Source organism: Musca domestica, unplaced genomic scaffold, assembly GCF_030504385.1.
Source record: "Musca domestica strain aabys unplaced genomic scaffold, Musca_domestica.polishedcontigs.V.1.1 37, whole genome shotgun sequence".
In the NCBI taxonomy this organism is placed as follows: domain Eukaryota; kingdom Metazoa; phylum Arthropoda; class Insecta; order Diptera; family Muscidae; genus Musca; species Musca domestica.
The window spans coordinates 579286-602906 of NW_026712321.1; the positions used below are offsets into that span (position 1 = coordinate 579286).

Genomic DNA, 23621 nt, shown 5'->3' on the forward strand with positions numbered 1-23621 from the left:
TTGATATTTTTTTGCTATTTATTTTTGCTTTTAATAAAAAGTATTAATTTAAATATCTTCATTAATTGCTTAATTTTATATTTTTAATAACTTTTTATTAAAAAATCCATTATTTATTGCATATTTTTGTATTTTAAATTCCCCCTTTTTGTTTGCTTAGGTGGCTCTTTAATGGAGTTCACAAAGAGCATGATATGCTTTCTCTCTCTTTCCCCCTACCATTTCATGGAGCCAAGAGAACGTTCACGTTTTTTTCGTAATGCCATCTCTGTTGTGCTCTCGGTTATATTTAATGCACGACTCCCATGCCCATTGCTTCGTCGTGGCCCACCAGTGGATGTGTCGAGTGTGGCTTGTACTTGCTGTTGTTGTTGTTGCTGCTCGTGTTAGTTGAGTGCACTAAGCATTGTTGTTATTTTTTTTTGAAGGTGGTGTTGATGGTGGCGTGGCTGTGGCTTAGGTGGTTCATTTCAATTTGTAGTTGTTGTGTGTGTGTGCGTTAATGCGCCAGGCATAACCATGGCAAATCAACACCGTTACATTGTTGTTATTGTTATTGCCGTAGTGATATTGCTGTTGTTGTTGTTCGTTTGCAGAGCCCACAGCGCATATCCCTGTGGATTTATTTCAGTGGGCATTTGGGTTGGGTGTATTTTATTTTTTTCGTTCTTTTTTCTTGTTGTTGTTGTTGCTGTTTAGGTAAAGCTAGGGGCCGTCGAATGATGGATAGGTGGGGCCATGGCATTAATGTTTTAATGTGTGTAAGTAAATGTGTGTGCTATGATACTAAGGCCTCTAAAGGAAAGGTTTGGAAGGATTTTTTTGTTTTTAAAGTGGGACGAGGAGGGTTTGGGTCCTTGTCCTGGGACTGGGTGTCACTGATATTATCCTGAGACTTGCTGCCGAAAAAAAAAACAGTTGAACATAATTATGTATGCCATAATTATCATGGTGACCTATGGCCTTTGAAATCATTGGGAGAAATTTTACCGTTAGTTTTTCAAAAAAAAAGTAGACCATTTCCATTTCATTCCCCTGGCTGCTTGTAAGAGTCATGAGCATTGAGTTGTGGTGTAATAGCAATAGCAATGCAATACCCTTGCTAGCCTTGTCTCTTAGCACACGCACACATCCTTACACACACACAGGCATACACTCTAGACAGCAATGCTATTGCCAACGCCTTTTGTGCCAAACAGCCAGCCAGCCAACCATCCACCACTGGTCTGGTGCTGTTCTGTTTTGGTGTCGTAGTTGTTGTTGTTGTTGCTGCCGGGTTGTGTGTGCGTCGTGGTACCGTTCTTCGATGATGGCATGACCATTCATGCTTCCCTGCTCTGTGTTTAGCAGTTTGTAGTGCGCTGCTGCTGGTGACTGAACGAGCAAGTGAACACAACGCAAAACAACGAAGCTAGGAACGGCATCGACGTCTCGCAACATAAGATTGTCGTCGTTTCATAACATCACATTGCGGATTCAGTTGGGGTTTAACTGCCACTCGGGACGGTAGATCGCGCTTACAATTGTTTTGTGACCAAAAGCAAAAAAAAAAAAAAACCAGAACCAAACCAAAACCAGTGTGTGTAAATGTGTGTTACATGAATGTGAATTGGTGTGTGTGTGTGAGAGAATTGTACAACATATCATCAGACAGAAAATAGGTGATTTGAAAAAATTATCGAAATTCTCCAAGGGCCATTGATAAAATACAAAACAGCAACTGAGTCAACCATTGGCTCATTATCACCCACAAAAATCCCAATAACAACAGCAGCAACAACAAGCAGCCAATATCATCAATTCTCTTAAGGCCAAGTGTCAATTTTAAGTTTTGTTTCTCACTCTCTCTCTCTGTGTCGGCCCCAAAACTAAAAGTGAAAATATCCAAACAACAACAATCAAAAGTATTTTGAGAAAATCAAATTGGTATTTAGTGTTATTTGTTTTTGTTGCCAAAAAAAAAAAAACTAATCAATCATTATGCGTTCCGATGAACCTGTGCCGGGTTTCAGCTCGGCCTCACCCTGGCCCACCTTGGATTTGGAATGGGGCCGCAAATTGTATCCCACAGCGGCACCACGCACCGCCAGCGGCCTTATGTTTGGCCTGCCACCAACAGCCGCCGATTTAAATCAGCCGCGTGGACCCATGACCTCGCTGAAGGAGGAACCGTTGGGCGCCAGGGCCTGGATGCAGCCGGTGGTGGATCAGAGCAAGTATGTATTATTCGAAAAAAGAAATAAGGGGAATAGTTTTAAAAAATTGAAAAGAAAATATGTAAAAATTTGGAAATTGCAACACATTTCGGGGATCGTTTTGATTGATCATGCCGTAGGGGGAAATGTAGTCTTAGGAAGACATGAACCCCACTAAAATTGGAAAATAGTCGGAGAATATTCAACATTCCCTTGCAATAATACCATAATTAGGTTGGAGGTTAAATTACAAAAAAAAAATATTTCGGTAAAAAATGTCCCAAAAAATGGTTTATAAACGGCAAAACTACAAGAATGTAATTTTTTTACTACGATAACCGATTTTTCCTTTATGATATCGAAAAAAAAAATGCAAAATTAGTAGATCCTGTTTCAAAAAAAAAAAAAATGAAAAAATTTAGGAACAACTAGTTCTGTTTTTTTTTTTTAATTTAGTACTGTTTTTTTTTAACTGAAAAAAATTATGAAGATTTTGGCAAGCAACAGAAACCGAAAAATCCTCAATCAGTATTAATAAAGTCTGGTCTTCAAAAGGCGTAAAAAATTCAAGAAATCGTGTGAGATATTTAAAATAAAAAATATGAAAACTTAAAAATACACAATTTTTCATAAAAAAAAAAAACAAAAAAAAAAATCTTATTTTTTTAAATGAAAAATTCTGCAATTTTTCGCAATTTTTTTTTATAAAAAGATTACCATTTTTTTTTTTTGGAATATTTAAAAAAAAAATTTTTTGGCAGTATTTTAGCTATATGCGAAAGGAAATAATTATCCAATTTTTTCCAAACTTTGCTAATCCTAATATTTTTATCAGTGCTAGATTATCACTACCCCACAAAGAGGTCAAAATTTTGAAAAATTTTTAACCCTTATAAAATGTGAAATAAGAGTCCGAGTGTCTTCAAATTTCGCACATTTGAATATTTTAACCACTACAAGTGCTGGTATGGACAACGGATAGAAGGGACCATTTTTTCTGGTACCTCCCCCACAAAGCGCTCAAATTTTAAAATATTTATAACTCTCATAAAATAAGAAATAAGCTTTTGATTCTATTTATATTTCACACATCGTAATATTTTCATCAACACAAGATCTGGTGTGAATATGGAATGTATCGGACCAATCCTTCTGGTACCTCCCCCACAACGGGGTCAAAATTTTGAATAATTAAAACTCTCATAAAAAGTGAAAAAAGCATCCGATTCTCTTCAAATTTCGTACATTCCAATAGTTTCATTAGCACAAGATCTGCTGTGAAGATGGTAGATATCGGCCCACTACTTCAAGTACCTCCCACACAACGGGGTAAAAATTGTAAAAAAATATAACTCTTATAAAATTGTAAAATAAGAGTCCGATTGTTTTCGAATTTCACACATCCTAATATTTTGTCTGATACAATATTCGTGGCAAAAATGGTAGATATCGGGCAACTGCTTCTGGTACCTTTCCCACAAAGGCTTCGAAATTTTGAATAATTAAAACTCTTAGTAAAACACGAAATAAGTCTCCAATTCTTTTCAAATTTCGTACATGCCAATATATTTACTAACACAAAAACTTCTGTGAAAATGGTTGGCATTGGTCCACTCCTTCTGGTACCTCCCCCACAATGGGGTCAAAATTTTGAATAACTAAAACGATCCTAAAACCTGAAATAAGCACCCAATCATCTTCGAATTTCGCAGTTCTCAATATTTCTACCAATATAAAATCTGGTAAGAAGATGGAATATGTCGGACCACTGCTTCTGGTACCTTCCCTCACAAAGGGTTCGAAATTGTGAATAACCAAAACGCTCATAAAATGCGAAATATGCACCCGATTCTCTTGAAATTGCACACATCCCAATATTTTCATTAACACAAGATCTGCTGTGAAGATGGAATGTATCGAGCCACTCCTTCTGGTACCTCCCTCACAAAGGAGTCAAAATTTTGATTAATTATAACTCTTAAAAAAATGTGAAATAATAGTCCGATTGACTTCAAATTTCGTACATCCCAAATTTTCGTCTAATAAGATTTTTTTTTTGTAAAAATAGTAGATATCGGTCCACTCCTTCTGGTACCTCCCCCACAAAGGGACTAAATTTTTGAATAATTAAAACTCTCACAAAACTTGCAATCAGCACCCGATTCTCTTCAAATTTCACACATTCCAATATTTTTACTAACACAAGATTTGCTGTGAAAATGGTAGATATTGGACCAAGCCTTCTGGTACCTCCCCCACAAAGGGACCAAATTTTTGAATAATTAAAAGGCTCATAAAATGTGGAATAAGCATCTGGTTCTCTTCAAATTCCATACATTCCAATATTTTTACTAACACAAGTTCTGCTGTGAAAATGGATAATATCAGATCACTCCTTCTTGCACCTCTCCAACAAAAGTTTATAAATAATTCGCATTAAGCTGGATATGTATGATTTTCTTTAAATTTTGGACATAGCAATATTTTTATCAGTATTCCATGAAGTGGAATATTTGGTACATAACTCACATTTCACTATTTTGCACACATCTCATATATGGTGAAGAATGTTGTCGATTTAGTCCAAATCTGGCACGTTTTACGAATATAAAGCGTCATAGGTCAGATACGAAATGTTCACAATACAATGAAAACTCCCAACCATGGGCAGCGACGGTCGATCGAAATTGGTCCATAGTAAAGAGGTGTCCGCCGATCTCTTTTGTTAAAAAAATATTTTTTTTATTTAACCTCCCACAGGCGGTCACATCCTTAAAGTGGACAAACTTCGGTCGACCGTCCTCGTCTACTGTTGGGAGGTTTCACTGTGATTTAGATAAACGGGCATTGGCTGAGGGTGGTATACATCTGTTGGCATCAGCGACTGATATCTTTTAACTTGTTAGCCATAGATTTAATATTGTACTACACAACAATTTTATTTTTCAGTTTTATTTATTAAATTTTATTATATTAACAATTTATTTTTTTTTTAAATTTTATTATTTTTTTTAATTTATTTTATGCATTTGTTTTTCTTTATAACTATTTTTTCTATATTTTATTTTTTGTGCTTTTTTATTCATTGGTTTTTATATTTTTTCTATTTTAATATTTTGTTATTTTATCCTTTGTTATTTTTTTATTTCTAAATTTTATTATTTTTGAATTTTTTAATTTTATTTTTTTTTTTAATTTTTAGAATTTATTTTATGAATTTTTTATTTTATTTTTTATTTTTATGTGTTTATTTTATTTATTTTATTCTTTTTTATTATTTTTTTTCAATTTATTATTTTAATTTTATATATATTTTTATATTTCTCTTTAAACGGGTTTCACCAATTATAAACCACTGTTCTACGTTACGTTAACCACTAACTAGTTGTTTCAACTCTATATGCCCTTTCCGTCACTACGCCATCTCTATTTTCTTATCCACCTCCCATTTCCAACTCTTTTGCCCCACCAAATTCCTCTTCATTAAATTCAATAATAAACAGATCATCTCTCATCATCATCATATCATTGACGACAAAGTCTTCTCCTTTTGCATGGATTACAAAATCAACAACAACAGTAACATCAACGCATTAATATTCACACATTTACATGTGATTAATAAAACACGTGAGAGCTCTCTTTTAATCCCCAACAATAGAGCAACAACAACAACTTTGAACTTTACTTCAAGTCTGGCGAGTCAATAAAAACATGATTAAACGACGGCTCCCCCGAAAAAAAACCAAAACAAAACAATGACTCCGACGCACTCACACACATGTGAACTCTGAGTAACGGCGGCATGCAAGGCATCTCTCAGCAAAAAAAAAACACAAACTTTCTCAGAGATTTAGGAGTCTTTGTTTTTGTTGATGTTTCTTAACGGTGATTTTTATCGGCAAAGCTGTTTGTTGTTGTTGGCTCCCCCGTTTTTTTGGTGTGGTTGGTGTAAAGAACAGTGTTACGAATAGCCTAAAGAAATGTAACGCTTGTCTTGTCATCATCTAAGGCAGGGATAAGGGAAAATATGACGGTTTTATGAGTAAGTCAAAGAGACTTCGAAGGCAGATGGGTGGCTGGTTATGTTTTGAGTGGCAATTTTGAGCATGTTTTTATATAGGTAGGCACTCAAAACATGGCAAACTTTCTCTTAAAGTTACAAATGTTTCAATTTAGAATTTCTTTTGGAGTGGGGAAGGGGAGAGAAAAGGTTGTTTACTTTCTGGTTAGTCCGAGAAGTGCTTTGGCTTGATTAACTTTTTGTGTGTTGCCGTGACAATAAGAGTCTGGTATTTGTTTTTCTTTTTTTGGGTATTCTTGGCCACCACCACGACCACCACTAAACAAACATGGCCCAAAAAATAAAAGAAAATAAAAAGCTTCTTAAAGCATCCCCCAAAAAGAAATGTGCGTAATGATGGTCGGACTTGGCGGCATTGTCTCAGGATAAACATTTATTTTGTGTGCGTTTTCGACGAAGGGGGGATAGAAAATTCATTCAAATTCCTGTTGGTGGGGGTTGGGGGATGTTAGGAAAAAGGTCCATTATTTTCCTTGTTCTTTGTGTTTTTTGTTTTTGCCACTTCAAAAAGGGGGTTGATTTTCAAGTTCAATGAATGAATAGAATATTTTGTGGAATCCAAAAGCTTTAAGCCTCCACAAAAGAAGGAAATAAAAAAAGAAAACAATTTAGTAGAACTAGAGATGTTTAACAAGTGAGATGTTTATTGTGAAAACGGCAACAAAATTAACTAGAACAACAACAACAACACACTGTATTAAAGAAAACAACGTAAAAATGACCGCGGGTTTTATGCAAACATCGACAGCCACCAATGTCAGTGGCCAGCAGCAGCATCACGCTGCTGCCAGAACCACGAGTCATAATAGTCGTGCGATTGCCGATAGTTTAAATGAAAAATTATTAAGGTGACGGATTTAATTGAAAGAAAAATTGTTGTGAAAAAAAAAAAAAACAGAAACAAAAACGATAAATAATTGTAAAAAGAAAAATACCAAAAAAATTACAAAAAACAATCCAGAATTGAAAAAAAAACCTTGTAAAACAAACAAGAAACTTTTAGCATGTCCTTCTTCCGTTTCCGCTTCCGTTTTATAGATGAACGACCAGTAGCCAGTAGAATGGCAATGTTGATGACAATGACGACAGTGATGAATACCTGAAATCGTTAAACGGTCATCACAACGGCCAAGATTTTTTGTTACGAATGTTGCTATTTTTCTCTTCTTTTTTCCTGATATTTTATTTAAAACCTATGTGTCCATGCAAATTCCTGGCATCCAGGAGCATTCATTGGTTGTTTTCAAAGAGTTTTTGTTTCGCTTTTTCCAAAAAAAATCTTATTGTCCAGAGCAAGTGGAGTAATTGGCTTTCCATAAACGCCTTCTAGGAGATTTTTAAGTTTTTTTTTTAACTTGAAAACTTTTATTGGTGACAATTTTTGAGGCAATTTTCTTGTGGAGAACTAAAGTTAAATATTTTTTTTGAAACATAATTTTAGGAAAGAATGGAAAAAATTAAGCAAATAATTGAAAATAAAACGAACATTTTTCTGTTTTTTTTTTCATTATTTCCATCCAAAAAATAAATATTTTTAGAAAAAATCTAATTTGTGTAAATATTTGAAAATGTTGTTTACTTTAAAAAAAACAAATGGTTTCTAATGAAATAAAATGTTAACAAAAAATTACAAAAATAGTCCCAAGAAATTTATTTTTTAAAAAAATTGATTATTTTCATTTTTGATACAAATCACAGGAATTATTTTAATTTTAGGAAATAATTGAAAAAATTAAACAAATAATTGAAAATAAAACGAAAATTTTTCTGTGTTTTTTTTTCACTATTTCCATAAAAAAAATGCAAGAATATATTTGTAGGAAAAAAATCTAATTTTTGTAAATATTTGAAAATTTTATTGATTTATTCAAAAAAAAAAAAATGGTTTCTAATGAAAAAAAATGTTAACAAAATGTATTTTTATACCCTACAACACTATGTGTTGGGGGTATTATAAGTTTGATTGGCCCAAAAATTATGTAACACCACGAAATATTGATTTCCCACATAGGAAAGTATATATGGATCTTCCTATCTCGCCGAGCTGAGTCGATCTAGCTATGTATGTCCGTCCGTCCGTCTGTCCGTCTGTCCGTCTGTCCATGTTAATTTGTAATCACTCTACAGGTCGCAATTATGGTCCGATCTTCACGAAATTTAAAATGGAGGTGGGGCTATGGTCAGAATAGAACCCTATTTCTTTTGGTGATGATCGCATAATATTTAGGGGTTGAAATGGACCAAAAACTGAAAAAAATCCTGATTTTGCACTTGCTCTACAGGTCGCAATTATAGACCAATCGACGCGGAATTTCGCATGTAGCTAGAGTTTAGGGCTGGCAAGAAGCCTACCTATTTGGGTGGTCATCGGATAATATTTAGCGGGTAAAATAGACAATATCTTTTTTGTTGAAAAAATTCAAAATTTTTCATTAAACCGCTAATATTTTAAATCCCGGCGAAATCACAAAGCCATGACAAGGTTACTTCTGATCTTTATATTGATGTTAACATCCAACAAAACGGATATATAGCAAAATATGTGCGATATATATGTTTACCAAAGAAGATATGCTTGAAAAATCTCTTATATGTCGAGAACGGCTGAACTGATTTCGACAGTTCTCATTAATTCAGAATGACCTCTTGGCAGGAAACATAAAACGTCGAAAAAAATCGCATAAAAATATCTCTCTAAAGATGAAAATATTGATTTTGTAAAATTTTCTCATATTTTTTCAATTTTGTCATATTTTTGGCATATTTTCATTTTGATTTGAATAATATTAATATTAATATATTAATATTTCTACAGCTAACAAAACTAAGTAGTTAGAATATCAGGATATCATATACAGATCGCATTTATGGCCCGATCCTTACGAAATTTTGCATGGAGATAAGATGAGGGTCAGAATAAAAGCCTATTCTTTTTGAAGATGATCGCCATATATTTAGGGGTTGAAATGGACCAAAAAACTGCAAAATTGTCAGCAGGTCGTAATTATGGGGGTTACCGGACATTGCAAAACCAAGCAGTTTTGGATGGTCATCCCAAAAATATTCAATGTGTGAAATAGTTTGCCAACTTTTGTAGACAAAATACGAAAATGTCCATTCCGGTGACTTTTTGGAGAATTCACAAATACAGGAAAGACGCACTTCTGACTATTTCGTTAACGCTGATTTCGTTGAAGAATATAGTCAAATGTCTGTATCTCATATAGATGCGTTTCAGTCAAAAACCAATAATAAATGTTAATCTTTTGCCACTTCTGAGAGATTATAGGTCTTTGGGAAATATTGGTTCCAGATCTAGGAAGACCATTTAAGTGCAACACCTACCAATAAATAGGAAATGAGCAAATTAGTTAAAGTTGCTATTATTCGAAAATTAGAGAACGAAACCTGATGGTTTTCTTTTATTAATTGTCACAATATCTTGTGGAATTCTTTCGAGTATCTTGCCTATATAAACTGTATCGTTTATTATAGTGTTGTAGGGTATTCAACGGTCGGCCCCGCTCGACTGTAGCCTTTGCTTACTTGTTAAAAATAATTGATGATTTTCGTTTTCGATAGAAACCGCAGGGATCTCTACTTCCGAAGATACTACCCACTCTTGGCGAAGATTATTTATTTCTCGAGCTTTATGGGAGCTCCAGTTTAATTTCAGACAAATCTTGACAAAAAAATTTAAAAATAATCCCAAAAAATTATTTTTACGAATAGTTTATTTTTTTCCTGTTTTTAAAGAGAGGTAGGGATGACTTCTTCTGAAGATACTACCAACTTTTAGGAAAGATTATTTATTTCTCGAATTGTTGGGAGCTCCAGATCAATTTGCAACCTATATACTTCATCAATTTCCTGACATTGTAATGTGTCATTTAAAATCGGAATTCAGAATACGACTTGGAATTATAATAGACACATACCATTTTAAAAAATGGTAATCCATCATTCAAAAAAAAAAAAAAAAAAATTAAAAATTGTAAAAAAGTTTAAAAGGAAAATATTGAAAAATATTGAAAATATTGATATACATCCACCCAAAAAATTAGGCAATGATTAATGGAGCTACTTAAAATGGGATTTAAAAAAATTGTCTTTTATTTTAACTTTGGGAAAAATCTAGAATATTCCGTAAAGAACTCTTATTTAAGGATATTGAAAAAATTATTTTCCTCAAATTTATAGTTTTAATCCATTTTTCGAAATATAAAAAAAGTCAACTACTGTGTGCCAAAAACTTTTTCTCCCGCTATCGTCTGGTTAAGGGTTTAGAAGGCACCTTGGAACGGTAAATTAAATTCCATTGAATTCTATCTGCTCTGCTTCGAAAAATTACTTTCATAATACCATATTTTCACCAAAAAGGTGGTGTCTTCAACTACTTTTGTTGAATAACGCAATAGGATTCCCACTTTTGCTCTCTTACCTTTTGACCACATTAAACTCCTTAAAGACTGACCATAAACCAAAATTTCAAACGGTGAGACTTGGACTTTCGTAGAAATTCTGAAATTCGTCATTGACCATGACAATATTACCGTTCTGGTCAATATCTCCCTTTTGACGAATATTTTAAAATATATAATTTCAATTTAAAAAAAATAGTAAAATTTAAAACTTAAAATTTGTTTAAAAATTAATTTTTTTAACCGTCCCCATCCACTGTGAAGAGAAAGAAATCTCCATTAAATGAAAACGAAGAGAGGAACAATTAGGAGAAAATAAAATTCCTCTCATTTCAACAAGATTAACAGAAATTGTTAATTTCTTCTCTCTCAAGTAGAGAAGAGAGAACACTATGAAACGGGATATTCAGAAAAAGACAAACATTTTAACACTTTCTCAGGGATTTATAAATGAGAAAAATTAAGGGGAATAATCTATGCTAATTATCTAACATTATGATTTCGATTCTAAATGCTAAGGGCTCTTAATAGTAGAGCTTATAGTCTAAAAAGTTTTTATAGACAAAATAAAAAACATAGGTCATCTGAAACCCAAGAAATCGGTGTGGTTAAAGATTGTGTATTTTTTTATAGAAAAAGTGGAATTTTGCAAGGAGTATGCAAATCTATGTATTTATAGGCATACTGATACCTAAGGAACTTTTATAGACAAGCGGAAATCAAGAGAGACTTTCCGGTCTTTAAAGAGAGTAAAAGTTCAGGGAGTCTTTATACAGGATCTGAAGGATAATTACTCATTTTTATGGGATTTGAGGGAACATTTTTTATTTAAAAGCTAGGTAGTCTTCTCCATACTAAAAGGAGCTTTTCAGAGAATTTTAATGAATTTTCCAGAGATTCGTTGTAAATAGAGTCTTACGACTCTTTATAAGAGGACCAAATCATCAAATACAGGTACGAGTGCTCTCTCTCAACACACTAACACAATCCGAACCATCAAAAAATCAATGTAAACAGAGAGTAACAAAATTAAGATATCACTACAGGACAGGTAAATTTTTTAGACGAGCTGAAAATTTCTATAGACGATCTGAAATATCGCGAAGTCGTCATGGAGTCTGGTGGACAAGGAAGGGGGGAGGAAGTGGGAATAGGTAATCTCTCATTTATGAAATGTGGGCTATGAATTCTTTACAGGCGAAATGTAGTGCAGTTAAGTATTGCGTATGGCATACTTTTAGGAGCGCACAAAGATATTAGGCTGGAAAAGGTATAATAAATATATATTATGTAGTATTGTTTTGTATAGATGTTATATATTATAGTATAGTGTTTTTGTTTGGGTCTATTCCGATGTTTTTTTATATTAAAAAATTGTTAATGGCGCCTAAAAGTATGCTGTAAATTTCTACATTTAAATTAATTGACTTGATGAGTCCCAGACAATCTCTTAAAGGCGAGCTAAGGGTCAGGGAGTCGTATTGATAAGGTAGTTTCTATTGAAGGACTAATGCCTAGAATACATTTTTTCCTGAGCTACAGTTCGATGAGCAGTTATAGCTAAGATGTGAATGCAGGAGGCTTTCCCCAAAAAAAAAAAGTTGAGGCCCAGAATTCCATAGCCATCGTAAAGTCTAGGAAGTCTTATTTATTGATGTTTTTCCGTACATCAGTTCGTAAGATTTACATGAGAACAAATTACAAGGCCATGGAGTCCGGCTAAGGGAGCTTCTGAGGTCCAGGGAGATTTTAATGAAGAACTAAAGCCTAAATATAGTTGTTTAGATGAGATACAGTGCGGTGAGCATTTATAGACAGGATGGGGTCCCTAGATTCGTTCCATGTTCTATCACGGAGTCCAGGTAGCCTTAATTGTGGATCCAGGCTTCCGCTTGTTCTCTTTGCCTACAAAGCATTTTATTTAAGTGTAAATTATTGTAATGACATGTAAAATTTTTGTATGTAAATATTGTTACTTGCTTTCATTGTCTGAAAGTCTCCTCAGTAAAGACCAATGCAATGGCACCAATAAATTTCCTTCTCCTCCTCTCCTCCCTTCACCCAAAACCAGCACAAAGCATCATTTCGTTCTCTCTCAATATTCTCATAAATCACGTTCATTATATAAATTTTGCATACAATTTATTTACCTATCGACCTTGTCAATTAAAACGTTACGTTGCCTTACCCTCCATGCAGGAGCAAAAAAAAAACCAGGGAAAAAGGAAAAAGCCATTCACACAAACCCATTGAAGCAATGCACCAAAAGAATTGGCTTTAGCCATTCCGAAAGGCACCAAAATTGGAAAAAAAACAACAACAACAAGAGGCATACTGCAATCTGTCCAATTTTTATTGTTGCTCCTGCTGCAAAAAGCATTCCTTGCTCCTGTTCGAAAACCGTATCGTATCGTAAGGCATATAAATAAATATAAATGTGATGTGCGATGTTGTATAACTTTTGTTTATAACTTTTACAATATAAAAATATATTTTTTTTGTTGTAATTTTTTTGTTTTTGTTGTTGTTCCTGTTGCTGTTGGTATTAAAAAGTTATGGCCTGCAATTGTTGGATATCTTTTGTTCTATAAATTACATTTATTACATTTTTAATACCAAACACCAACGAATAAAACTAAAGAGTTATTGAAGTGATGGTGGGGGGAGTGGGGGGAAAATCCCAAAGAAATAAATCGGATAGCTGAATATTTGCAAAAAAATTGGTTTAAATATTAAGATTGGCATTAAAATTTTGAAATTGAGATTGCATTGAAAACTCCTTTGGTCTTCAGGCCAAGCCAATAGGACTCCAAGGACTTCAGTTCTTATATGAGAAGGGTATACTTCTTTCAAATAGGCGAAAAATACAGTTTTGAACTCAATTACTCCATAGAGGCTGTCTTTGGGAGGTCGATATAATTTTCAAAATTATGAAGTCTTTTCTAGTCTAAACTTATTCTAAAATTTGATGCTATTTCCGACATTTTCTGCTTTCATTTAAAAAAAAAATTATGGCGTTTGACTTTATTGCAGTTTTTTATCTCACCCTGTAAATACGTAATTTCCAACTACTCCGGAGAATAATGTCGCTAAAATCATCAAAATGCCGAAAATGGGAAGGTACCATTGTATGGGGGCTATACGAAGATCTGGACCTGAACTGACAATATTCTACCTTCGGTTGTAGTATCCATTTCGAATTTCAAATACCAAATTTGAAACAATTCCGCTGAATAATGTCGCTCAAATCATCAAAATACCGAATATCGGGAGGTACCGTTATATGGGGGCTATACCAGCACGTGGACCTGCATGGCCCATTTTCAATAACAAAAGTCCAGCAGACATAATATACATTTGAGTAAAATTTTATCAATCTACTTCATTTCGTTCGGATGCTAGAGTGATTTCCACAGACAGATCGACGGACGGACATCGGTAAATTGACATAGAATTTTATGCTGATCAAGAATATAAATACTTTGTGGGGTCTAAAATGTATATTCCATACTATGGTAGGGGGTTTCAAATGGAAGTTGAAAGAAGGTCTACAAATTTTCAGGATCTAAAATTTGTTTAAACAATTTCCCAAAATTACAGATCCTTCTTTGTATTTTAATCCTTGTTTATTCCTAACATTTCTGAACCTCCCCTCTTCCAATTGCCATATGTTAGCTCACTTTCTAATGTCCTGTTTATTGCTTAAAACATGAACTCCTTCCAAAGGACGAAACATGTAAATGTTAACAGACATTATTACCAAGTTCAAGTAGGTGTTTCCCTCACATAAATCTAGTCGAAATTACACACACGCTCACACACACAGATATATATATTTCTAAATAGCCCATATTAAATAGTACTCTTTACTCCTTCTTTTCTCTCTCCCTCTCGCATGGATCCTCTTCATGAGAGACCAACGAAATGTGGTAACCTTTTAATGTCATTGTATAATTACGTTTAAATTGAGTTGTAATGGCATCAAAACAAAGACGTATGGCCTTTAAGGATATTAGGAGGGGTGGGAGTGGGAGAAAAAAGTCTGTAACAAAAAACAAAATAAATAAAAGAGAAGAAAATAAAAAAAATAAAAAAAAAGAAAATAAAATAAAAAAGAAGAAAATAAAAAAAGAAAATAAAAAAGTAACTAAAAATTCGAAATCAAAAAAAAAAAAAAAAAAAAACAAATATTTCGAATGGAATCTGGGGAGAGAAAATTTGTGTTTTTTTTGAAGAAAAAAAAATTAAAAAAATAAATTAATATTAAGTACTTTTTATAAGGAAAATTTTTATATTTTGAATAAAAGTTTGTAACAAAAAAAAAAAATAAATAAATTAATAAAAAAAGAAAATATAAAAAAGAAAATAAAAAGAGATAATAAAAAATAACAAAAAAAAAATGGAAATCAAAAAAAAAAAATTAAAAAATATTTCGAATATTTCAATATTTCTGGGGAGAGAAAATTTAAGTTAAAAAAAAACAAAAAAGATAAAGAAGATAATAAAAAAATTACCAAAAATTTGAAATCAAAAAATATATATATATATATATATATATAAAAAAATTAAAAGATATTTCGAATATTTCGATATTTCTGGGGAGAGAAAGTTTGTGTTTTTTGAAAACAAAACAAACAAAAATAATTAAAAAAAATAATAAATTAATATTTAGTACTTTTTAAAAGGAAAATTTTTATATTTTGAAATAAAATGGAAAAAGTCTGCAACAAAAAAAAATTAATTAATAAAAAAGAAGAAAATATAAAAAAGAAAATAAAAAATTTAAAAAAAATAACCAAAAATGGAAATCAAAAAAAAAATAAATAAAAGATATTTCGAATATTTCAATATTTCTGGGGAGAGAAAATTTTTGTTTTTTGAAAAAACACAAACAAAAAAATGTAGAAAAAATTATAAAATTAATATTAAGTACTTTTTATGAGGGACATTTTTATATTTTGAAATAAAATGGAAAAATATCGTTTTTAGACCCTCCTGCATAGGATGGAGGGTATATGGACTAAATATTAAAATATACTTTTTAGACCCATATATCCGTCCATATATATATTCTTGATCGGCATAAGATTCTATGTCGCTTTAATCATATCCATAATTCTGCCTGTTCGTCTGTGAAAATCGCTCTATATTCCGAACGAAATAAAGTCGACTGATAAAATTTTTCTTAGATATGTTTTAGGTCTACACCTATTGAAAATGGGCTATATATGTCCGCGTGTTGGTATGGGACCCATATAATTGTACGGGAAGATTTAAGATTTTTCTGGGTGTTTTAATTACAATTTCAAACCGAATTTGCTTGAAATTGGAAATATGTGTTTCAAAATTGTAGAAAACATTCTTGCCCAGAACTGTACATATGGATCCAAGTTTTGGTATAGACCCCCCATATAACAATACCTTCAGATATTCGGTATTTTGATAATCTTCGCTACATTTGTTAATAGAATTAGCTCAAAATTTGATTTTAGAGATCGTAATAGGCATCACCTACTCTGGCAGATAATTGGATGTAAAGGTATCTAAACCCAAAATTCCCTAAATTCGGAATTTAAAAAATGTTGATGTAATTTTTCAGCGGATTTTTTTTCGACATTTTGCAAATTCCTTCCCAATGGTGGATGGTATTGAAATTTCGGCCCAGCTTTTTTTACTCGTTTTTCTTTTTTTTTTCTCACCATGTAAAATTGGAAGTAACATGAAAAACCTACTCTCCCAAATAAAATAAACCGCAAATCCTAAATGTCAGCAATTTTACTCAACGTTTGGAGAATATATTGTTTTTTTTTTTTTTTTTTTTTTTTTGGTGGCAACATTCAGTTCTCGATAACTGCAAACAAAGCCATTAGAAAGACAAATATGTGAACACTTTTTGGGCGAAAATAAAGAAGAAGGATGGCTATAAAATTCGAGGGTGGAAGCTAATGGCGAAGGGAAAACAAGGACTCAATTTGGTGTTAGTAAAATATTGAGATTTGTGAAATTTAAAGAGAAATGGATGAGTTTTTCGCATTTTATTAGCGTTGTGGCTATTTAAAATTTTGACCTCAGAAGGAGTTGACCGATATCTACCATCTTCACAGCAGATTTTGTACTGATGGAAATATTGGAATGTGCCAAGTTTGAAAGAAATGGATTGCTTATTTCACATTTTATGAGCGTTTTGATTATTCCGAATTTTAACCTCTTTGTGGGGGAGGTACTAGAAGGGGTGGCCGGATATCTACCATGTTCACACCTAATTTTGTGTTGGTAAGAATATTGCGATATGTGAAATTTGAAGAGAATCGGATACTTATTTCGCATTTTATGAGCGTTTTGGTTATTCCAAATTTTGACCCCTTTGTGGGGGAGGTACCAGAAGGAATGGACCCATACATCCCATCTTCACACCTAATTTTGTGTTGGTAAGAATATTCAGATATGTGAACTTTTAAGAGAATTGGATGATTATTACGTGTTTTATGAGACTTTGAATTATTCCAAATTTTGACCCCTATGTGGGCGAGGTACCAGAAGGAGTGGTCCGATCAAATCCATACTTACACCAGATCTTGTGTTAGTTAAAATATTACGATGTGTGAAATTTCAATAGAATCGGATGCTTATTTTGTATCTTATGACCGTTTTGGTTATTCGAAATTTCGGCCCCTTTGTGGGGAAGGTACCAGAGGGGTGGCCGAATATCTACCATTTTCACACCTGATTTTGTATTCGCGGAAATATTAGGATGTACGGAATTTGAAAGGAATCGGATTCTTATTTCGCATTTTATGAGCATTTTAATTATACCAAATTTTGACCCCTTTGTGGGGGAGGTACCAGAAAGGATGATTCGATATAATCCATCTTCACATCTAATTTTGTGTTGATAGAAATATTACGATACGTGAAATTTGAAGAGAATCAGATGCTTAGTTTGTATTTTATGAGCATTTTAATTATTTTAATATTTTGACCCCTTTGTGGGGGAGTTAGCAGAAGGAGTGGTCCGCCATACTCCATCTTCATTCCAGATCTTGTGTTAATGGAAATATCGAGATGTGTGATATTTGAAGAGAATCGGACTCTTAGATTACAATTAATAAGAATTGTAATTATTCCAAATTTTAACCATTTTGTGAGGGAGGTACCAGAAGGGGTGGTCCGTTCCATTCCGTCTTCGCACCAGATCTTGTTTTAGTTGAAGTATTAGGATTAACCAAATTTGAAGACAATCGGACTCTTATTTTACCTTTATATAAGAGCTAGAATTATTCAAAAATGTTACCCCTTTGTGGGGGAGGTACCAGAAGGGGTGGTCCAACATAATCCATCTTCACATTAAATATTCTGTTATTAAAAATATTGCTATGTGTAAAGTTTAGAATGAATCGGTTGCTTATTATGTGATTTATAAGAGATATAATTATACCAAATTTTGACCCCTTTGTGGGGAAGGTACCAAAAGAAGTTGACCCATATAGCCCATCTTTACACCAGATCTTGTGTTAGTTAAACTATTATGATGTGTGAAATTTGAAGAGAATCGGATACTTATTTCGCATTTTATGAGAGTTTTGATTATTATGATTTTTGACCCTTTTGTGAGGGAGGTACCAAAAGGTGTGAACCGATATGTTCCGTCTTCACACCAGATCGTGTGATGATAAAAATATTATGATGTGTGAAGTTTGGAAATTATAAAATGCTTATTTCTATTTTTTATGAGCGTTTTGGTTATTTAAAAATTTGACCCCCTTTGTGGGGTAGTTACCAGAATGGGTACTCCGATATATCCAACCTTCACGCCAGATCTTGTGTTCATAGAAATATTAGGATCTACCTAATTTGAAAGGAATTGACTCCTTGTTTCTCATTTTATAAGCGTTTTGATTATTCAAAAATTTGACCCCTTTGTGGGGTAGGTACTTCATAGAGTGGCCCGCTATTACCCATTTTGCCCCCTTAGCTAGTACTCATACAAATATTAGGATTTCCAATATTTGCACCAAATTGAATGATCCTTTCTTCAACTACGAAGTAATTTATTTTTTGTGTCATTTTTTACCTTTGTGGGGGAGGTACAAGAAGGAGTGGTCCGATATTACCCATCTCCGACCTCAATCTAATTTTGATAATAATATTACGATGTAGCAAGTTTGAAGCAAATCCGATACTCCCTTCGTGAGTTATTGGACACATTAGTATTATTCCAAATTTTTGTCCCGTTGTGGGGGAGGTACTAGAAGGGGTTGGCCAATATTTCCCATTTTCGCACCTCAGCTAGTACTCATAAAAATATTAGGTTTTACACAGTTTCCATCAAATTGAATGATCCTTTCATATTCTACGAGGTAATTTATTTTTTGTGACATTTTTTACCTTTGTGGGAGAGGTACCAGAAGGAGTGGTCCGTTATTGCCCATCTCCGACCTCAATCTAAATTTGATAATAATATTACGATATAGCAAGTTTGAAGCAAATCGGTTACTCGCTTCAAGAGTTATCGGACATATTAATAGACAAACGTCTGTCGGGAAGAATGAAGGATAACACCCCTAGATTGTCTCGAAATGTCCTGAAACGGATTTTATCCAAAGAGACCAAGGCTCTGATACCGTTATTTCATTGAGGCTTATTTTGGCCATATTATATTATATATTCCCCTCTCTAGTCATATGGCTACGGACACCTCTAGATCGACTCCAATTGCATTGGAATGTATCTCACCCGAAGAGACCTAGGCTCTGATACCGTTATTTTGGTGAGACACATTTTGACCGTATTAAAGGATATATTCCTCTTTGTAGTCATATGAGGGTTTATAAAATAGACCCCCAGGGTTTATAAAATAAACCCCCAAAAACTGAGAAGGACTCAAAATTTAGGTTATTTTCCGGGGAATTTTTGAAATCCCCATCAAAATTTTTCTTTAAAACATTTTTAATTCGAAATAATTTTCATACCCCGCTCTTCCGAATTTGGTTTCCCAATTTTTTTTTTTTTTTTTATTTTCAAATTTGGCATTTAATGAATGGTGATATTCTGCATAGCTAGCTATTCACTTTGTGAAAGGACCTTAGAAATGAATCTACATTTACATGTGTAAATATGTAAGTGTATGGTTATGGCTATGGTTGTGTGTAAACAACAAGAAAAACCAACAGCAACAACAACAACAATGACGTTGAAGCCGAAGCTGACTTGGAAAAAAAATGCCAGTGATATTTATGTTTGTTTATTTGCCAAAGACTACTGCATATGATACCATCGACAAACATATTTACATACATACACACATTTACATACGTACATGTGTCCATACATACATGCACACATACCTACATATATTCATAACTGTCATCCATACGTTGGCCCATTCAGTTATTCATTGAGTCTTACAGGTCTCTTGTTTTTATGAGTCCACTTTGACATTTAACAAACGTTTAGGAAAGGGGAAGAGAAGGGGGGGGGGGGGAGAGGGGTTCCAATGACGCCTTACATATGCTGCAGTTTTTTTCGGACAATGTTGTCTTGCTTTTTAATTGTCGGTTAGTTAGTGGCATTGTTTAGTTTGCTTTCGATGATAGATTTAATCTTTTTGGCCAGAGAGAGAGAGAGAGAAATGGTGGGAGGCACCCCTTCCATGCAAGTTTGCTTGGTTTTTCCCATATTTACTTAGCCTAGAAAAATAAAAAAAAATAAAACACCGACATATCCTTTATGGACAAACAATAAAAGGGCAACAGCAACAACACCAACAATTGTCGGTAGTTAAACTGTTGGCTATTTGTGATAATAAATTTGGTTTATTTATTTTGACATTGGCCTAACGTCGGCAATTTTTGTTTTCCTCTTCGCTCTCTCACTCTCTTTCTCTCTCTCTCTTTGGGTGTTCACCCAAAAAAATAACAAAATTTTGGTGTTTAGTTTTAAGGCCAAACCCCATAATTAGCCAAGGAGACAAGACAACTCTAACAGCTAAATTAAGTTGACGACATGATAACAACAGGACAAGGCAGGACTTGCCGTTCCATCAGTTCTTTAGTCCTTTTTCTGTAATCACTTGTCATATGTAGTAACAACTATGTAAATATGTTACAATTTCTTGTTCTCAACCAAAAAAACGGGGTGGGAGGGGGTCATAATTATTTCACCATTAGTCACATGCATAATTACCTGCCCGCAGCAAAACAACTTAATTTTGGGTGGGGTAAAGAGTTCAAAAACCTTATTAAATACCTCATGATAAATTATATAATTTCCATATTAATTTTTTTCTCATTTTTCTCTTATCTTCTTGTTTTGTTTTTTCTCTAGCCTCGGCATTGGCCGCGCCCACTTTGAAAAACAACCGCCCAGCAATTTACGAAAATCAAATTTCTTTCATTTTGTCATCGCCCTCTACGATCGCGCCGGTCAACCCATAGAAATCGAACGCACCGCCTTTATAGGTTTCATCGAAAAGGATTCGGAATCGGATACAACGAAAACTAATAATGGCATACAATATCGTCTGCAGCTGCTGTATGCAAATGGTAAGTGGGAGAATTATTTAAATATTTTTTCTTTTAAAATATGATTTTTATGAAATGAATTTTTAAGAATTTTTTTCAAACCTCAAAACTCAGATTTTTAAAAGAATTTCTAAAAAATGAAAAATGTAAATTTTTAAGGAATTTTTATAGCTCCTCCAGGTCTCTTCAATTCTTATAATTAAAAAATGTCAGGACATTCTCAAAACGTGTAATTAAAAAATGTGATATTTGGGCCTCATTAAGGCCTTACAACGTGGACTAGAAATATTCTGAGCCTGGGGCTTTAAAATATATTTTTTCTAAAAAAATCAAAAATGTAAATTTTTAAGGAATTTTTATAGCTCTTCCAGATCTCAACTCGTATAATTAAAAAAAAAATGTCAGGTCATTCTCAAATCGTGTAATTAAAAAAAAATGATATTTGGGCCTCATTAAGGCCTTACAACGTGGACTAGAATTTTTCTGAGCCTAGGCCTTTAAAACATGTTTTTATAAGAATTTTTCTATTAAAAGTTGGAAAAAAATTTTCGAAGATCCACACGGGGATTTTTAAAGGATTAGTCTAGACCTCAAAACTTTGCAATTTTTAAAACATTTTTTCTAGGCCTCTCGCAGGCTTTAATTCGATTTTAAAGATTGGATTTTTAAAGATTTTTTCTAGGCTTCTTAATTATTTTAAAACGGAATTTCTAGGTCTTTTTAAGCCTTCAAACTTGAATTTTTAAGATTTTTTTTCGAGCATCCAAACGTGGGTTTTCAAAGGATGTGTCTAGACCTCAAAACGTGAATTATTCGTGGATTTTTGAAGATTTTTTCTTGGCCTCTTGATAGTTTTAAACCCGAAAAATTTTTTCTAAAACTTTCTAGGGTTTTTAAGGTCTTCAAACTTTAATTTTTAAGGAATTTCGGAAAATATTTTAGAGCATCCAAATGTGGATTTTTCAAGAATTTGTCTAAAAATAAAAACATGATTTTTTTGACCTCTCGAAGGCCTTAAATCGTGGATTTTTAAATAATTTTTCTAGACCTCAAGGTATTTTTTTTAATTCTGCTAGTCCTCTCCATGGCCTAAATCGTAATTTTTTAAAGAATTTTCTAGGTCTCTACAGTTTTTAAGGTCTTCAAAATTTAATTTTTAAGAAAAAATTTTTGAAGCATTCAAACGTGGATTTTTTTAGACCTTTACGAAAAATTTTACTGGCCAATCGAAGGCCTTAAATCGTGGATCTTCAGGCATTTTTCTGGGCCTCTTAATCTTTTTAAAACGGCATATTTTTCCAGGATTTTCTAGGGCTTTTAAGATTTCATCTAGGACGTTTCAATGCCTCAAAACGTGTTTTTAATTTTCTAGGAATTTTTCAAAAATTTTCTAAGCCTCATCGAGGCCTCAAATTCGAAATTTTTTGAAGAATTTGTAATGTCATAAAAGTGGGGTTTTAAAAACTTAGGCCTCAAAATTATGTTTTCTAAAAGATTTTTTTTTTTTTTTTGGAATTTGTTGAGGATTATTTTCTTGTCTTCTTTAAGCCATCAAAACGAGGCATTTTTTAGAATATTTCAAGGTCACTTCAAGGCCTCAGACGTGGAATTTTTAAAAATTTTTTCTAGATATTTTGTGAGCCCGAAAACGACGAGTTTTAAGAGTCATTTTTATGGTTTCTTTAAGGCCTCAAAAGGGGAATTTTTCAAAGTGTTTTGAAGGCCGTAAAAAATGTGGTACCTAAACGAGCTTTTTTTTAAGATTTTTCTTAGCTTCTTCAAAATCTCAAATCCAGAATTTCCCAAAGAATTTAATTAGTTTTTTTTTCTAGACCTGTTTAAAAATATCTAAACCTCTTCCAATTTTTTTGTTTGATTTTTTTTTTGTCAATCGAATTTTTTAAAAGCCTTGGAAGTTGGCTTTTTATAATGTCTTTCTTTCTCTTCAATGCCCTGCAATTATTTAGGTCCCTTTAAAAAGGTCTTGTAAAGAGATTTTTCAAATTTTGAGAAATTAAAGGTTTTAGTCCTTTTTTGGGGATTTAAAAACGTTTTTAGGTCTATGAAGATTTGTAAGGCCGCTTTAATGTGCCGAGAAATTTGTTTTTTTAACTTCACATTAAGGGACTTCAGAGAGACTAGGAAGAGTGCAGGACCTAGAAGAGTACAGGCAAATGATAAAAAAATCCTATTTAAGGACTCCAAAAGGGCCGCACAAAAAGGTCCTGAAAATCTACTCACCAAAAGCCTAGAAAAATCCGAAAGCCTAGAAAAATCCGGAAATATTTATACCTTAAGAATAATCATTAATAATATCTGACTGGACCTCGACTGGAATGAGCTAAAAAAAATTAAAAATTCTTCATTTCAGGGGCGCTAGGTGACCTTAAAGAAACTGAGA

The 23621-nt window shown here is 33.0% G+C and overlaps 1 protein-coding gene across 1 annotated transcript in view; it reads left to right on the top strand.

Annotated features, from left to right (window-relative positions):
• Positions 1-1328: 1328 nt before the first annotated feature.
• Positions 1329-23621, top strand: part of LOC101900301 (transcription factor collier) — a 92632-nt gene continuing 70339 nt past the window's right edge. The window contains exons 1-2 of the mRNA XM_059126259.1: positions 1329-2216; positions 21024-21241. Coding sequence (XP_058982242.1) covers positions 1981-2216; positions 21024-21241 — 454 coding nt within the window. The 5' untranslated portion in view covers positions 1329-1980. The remainder of the gene's footprint in view (positions 2217-21023; positions 21242-23621) is intronic.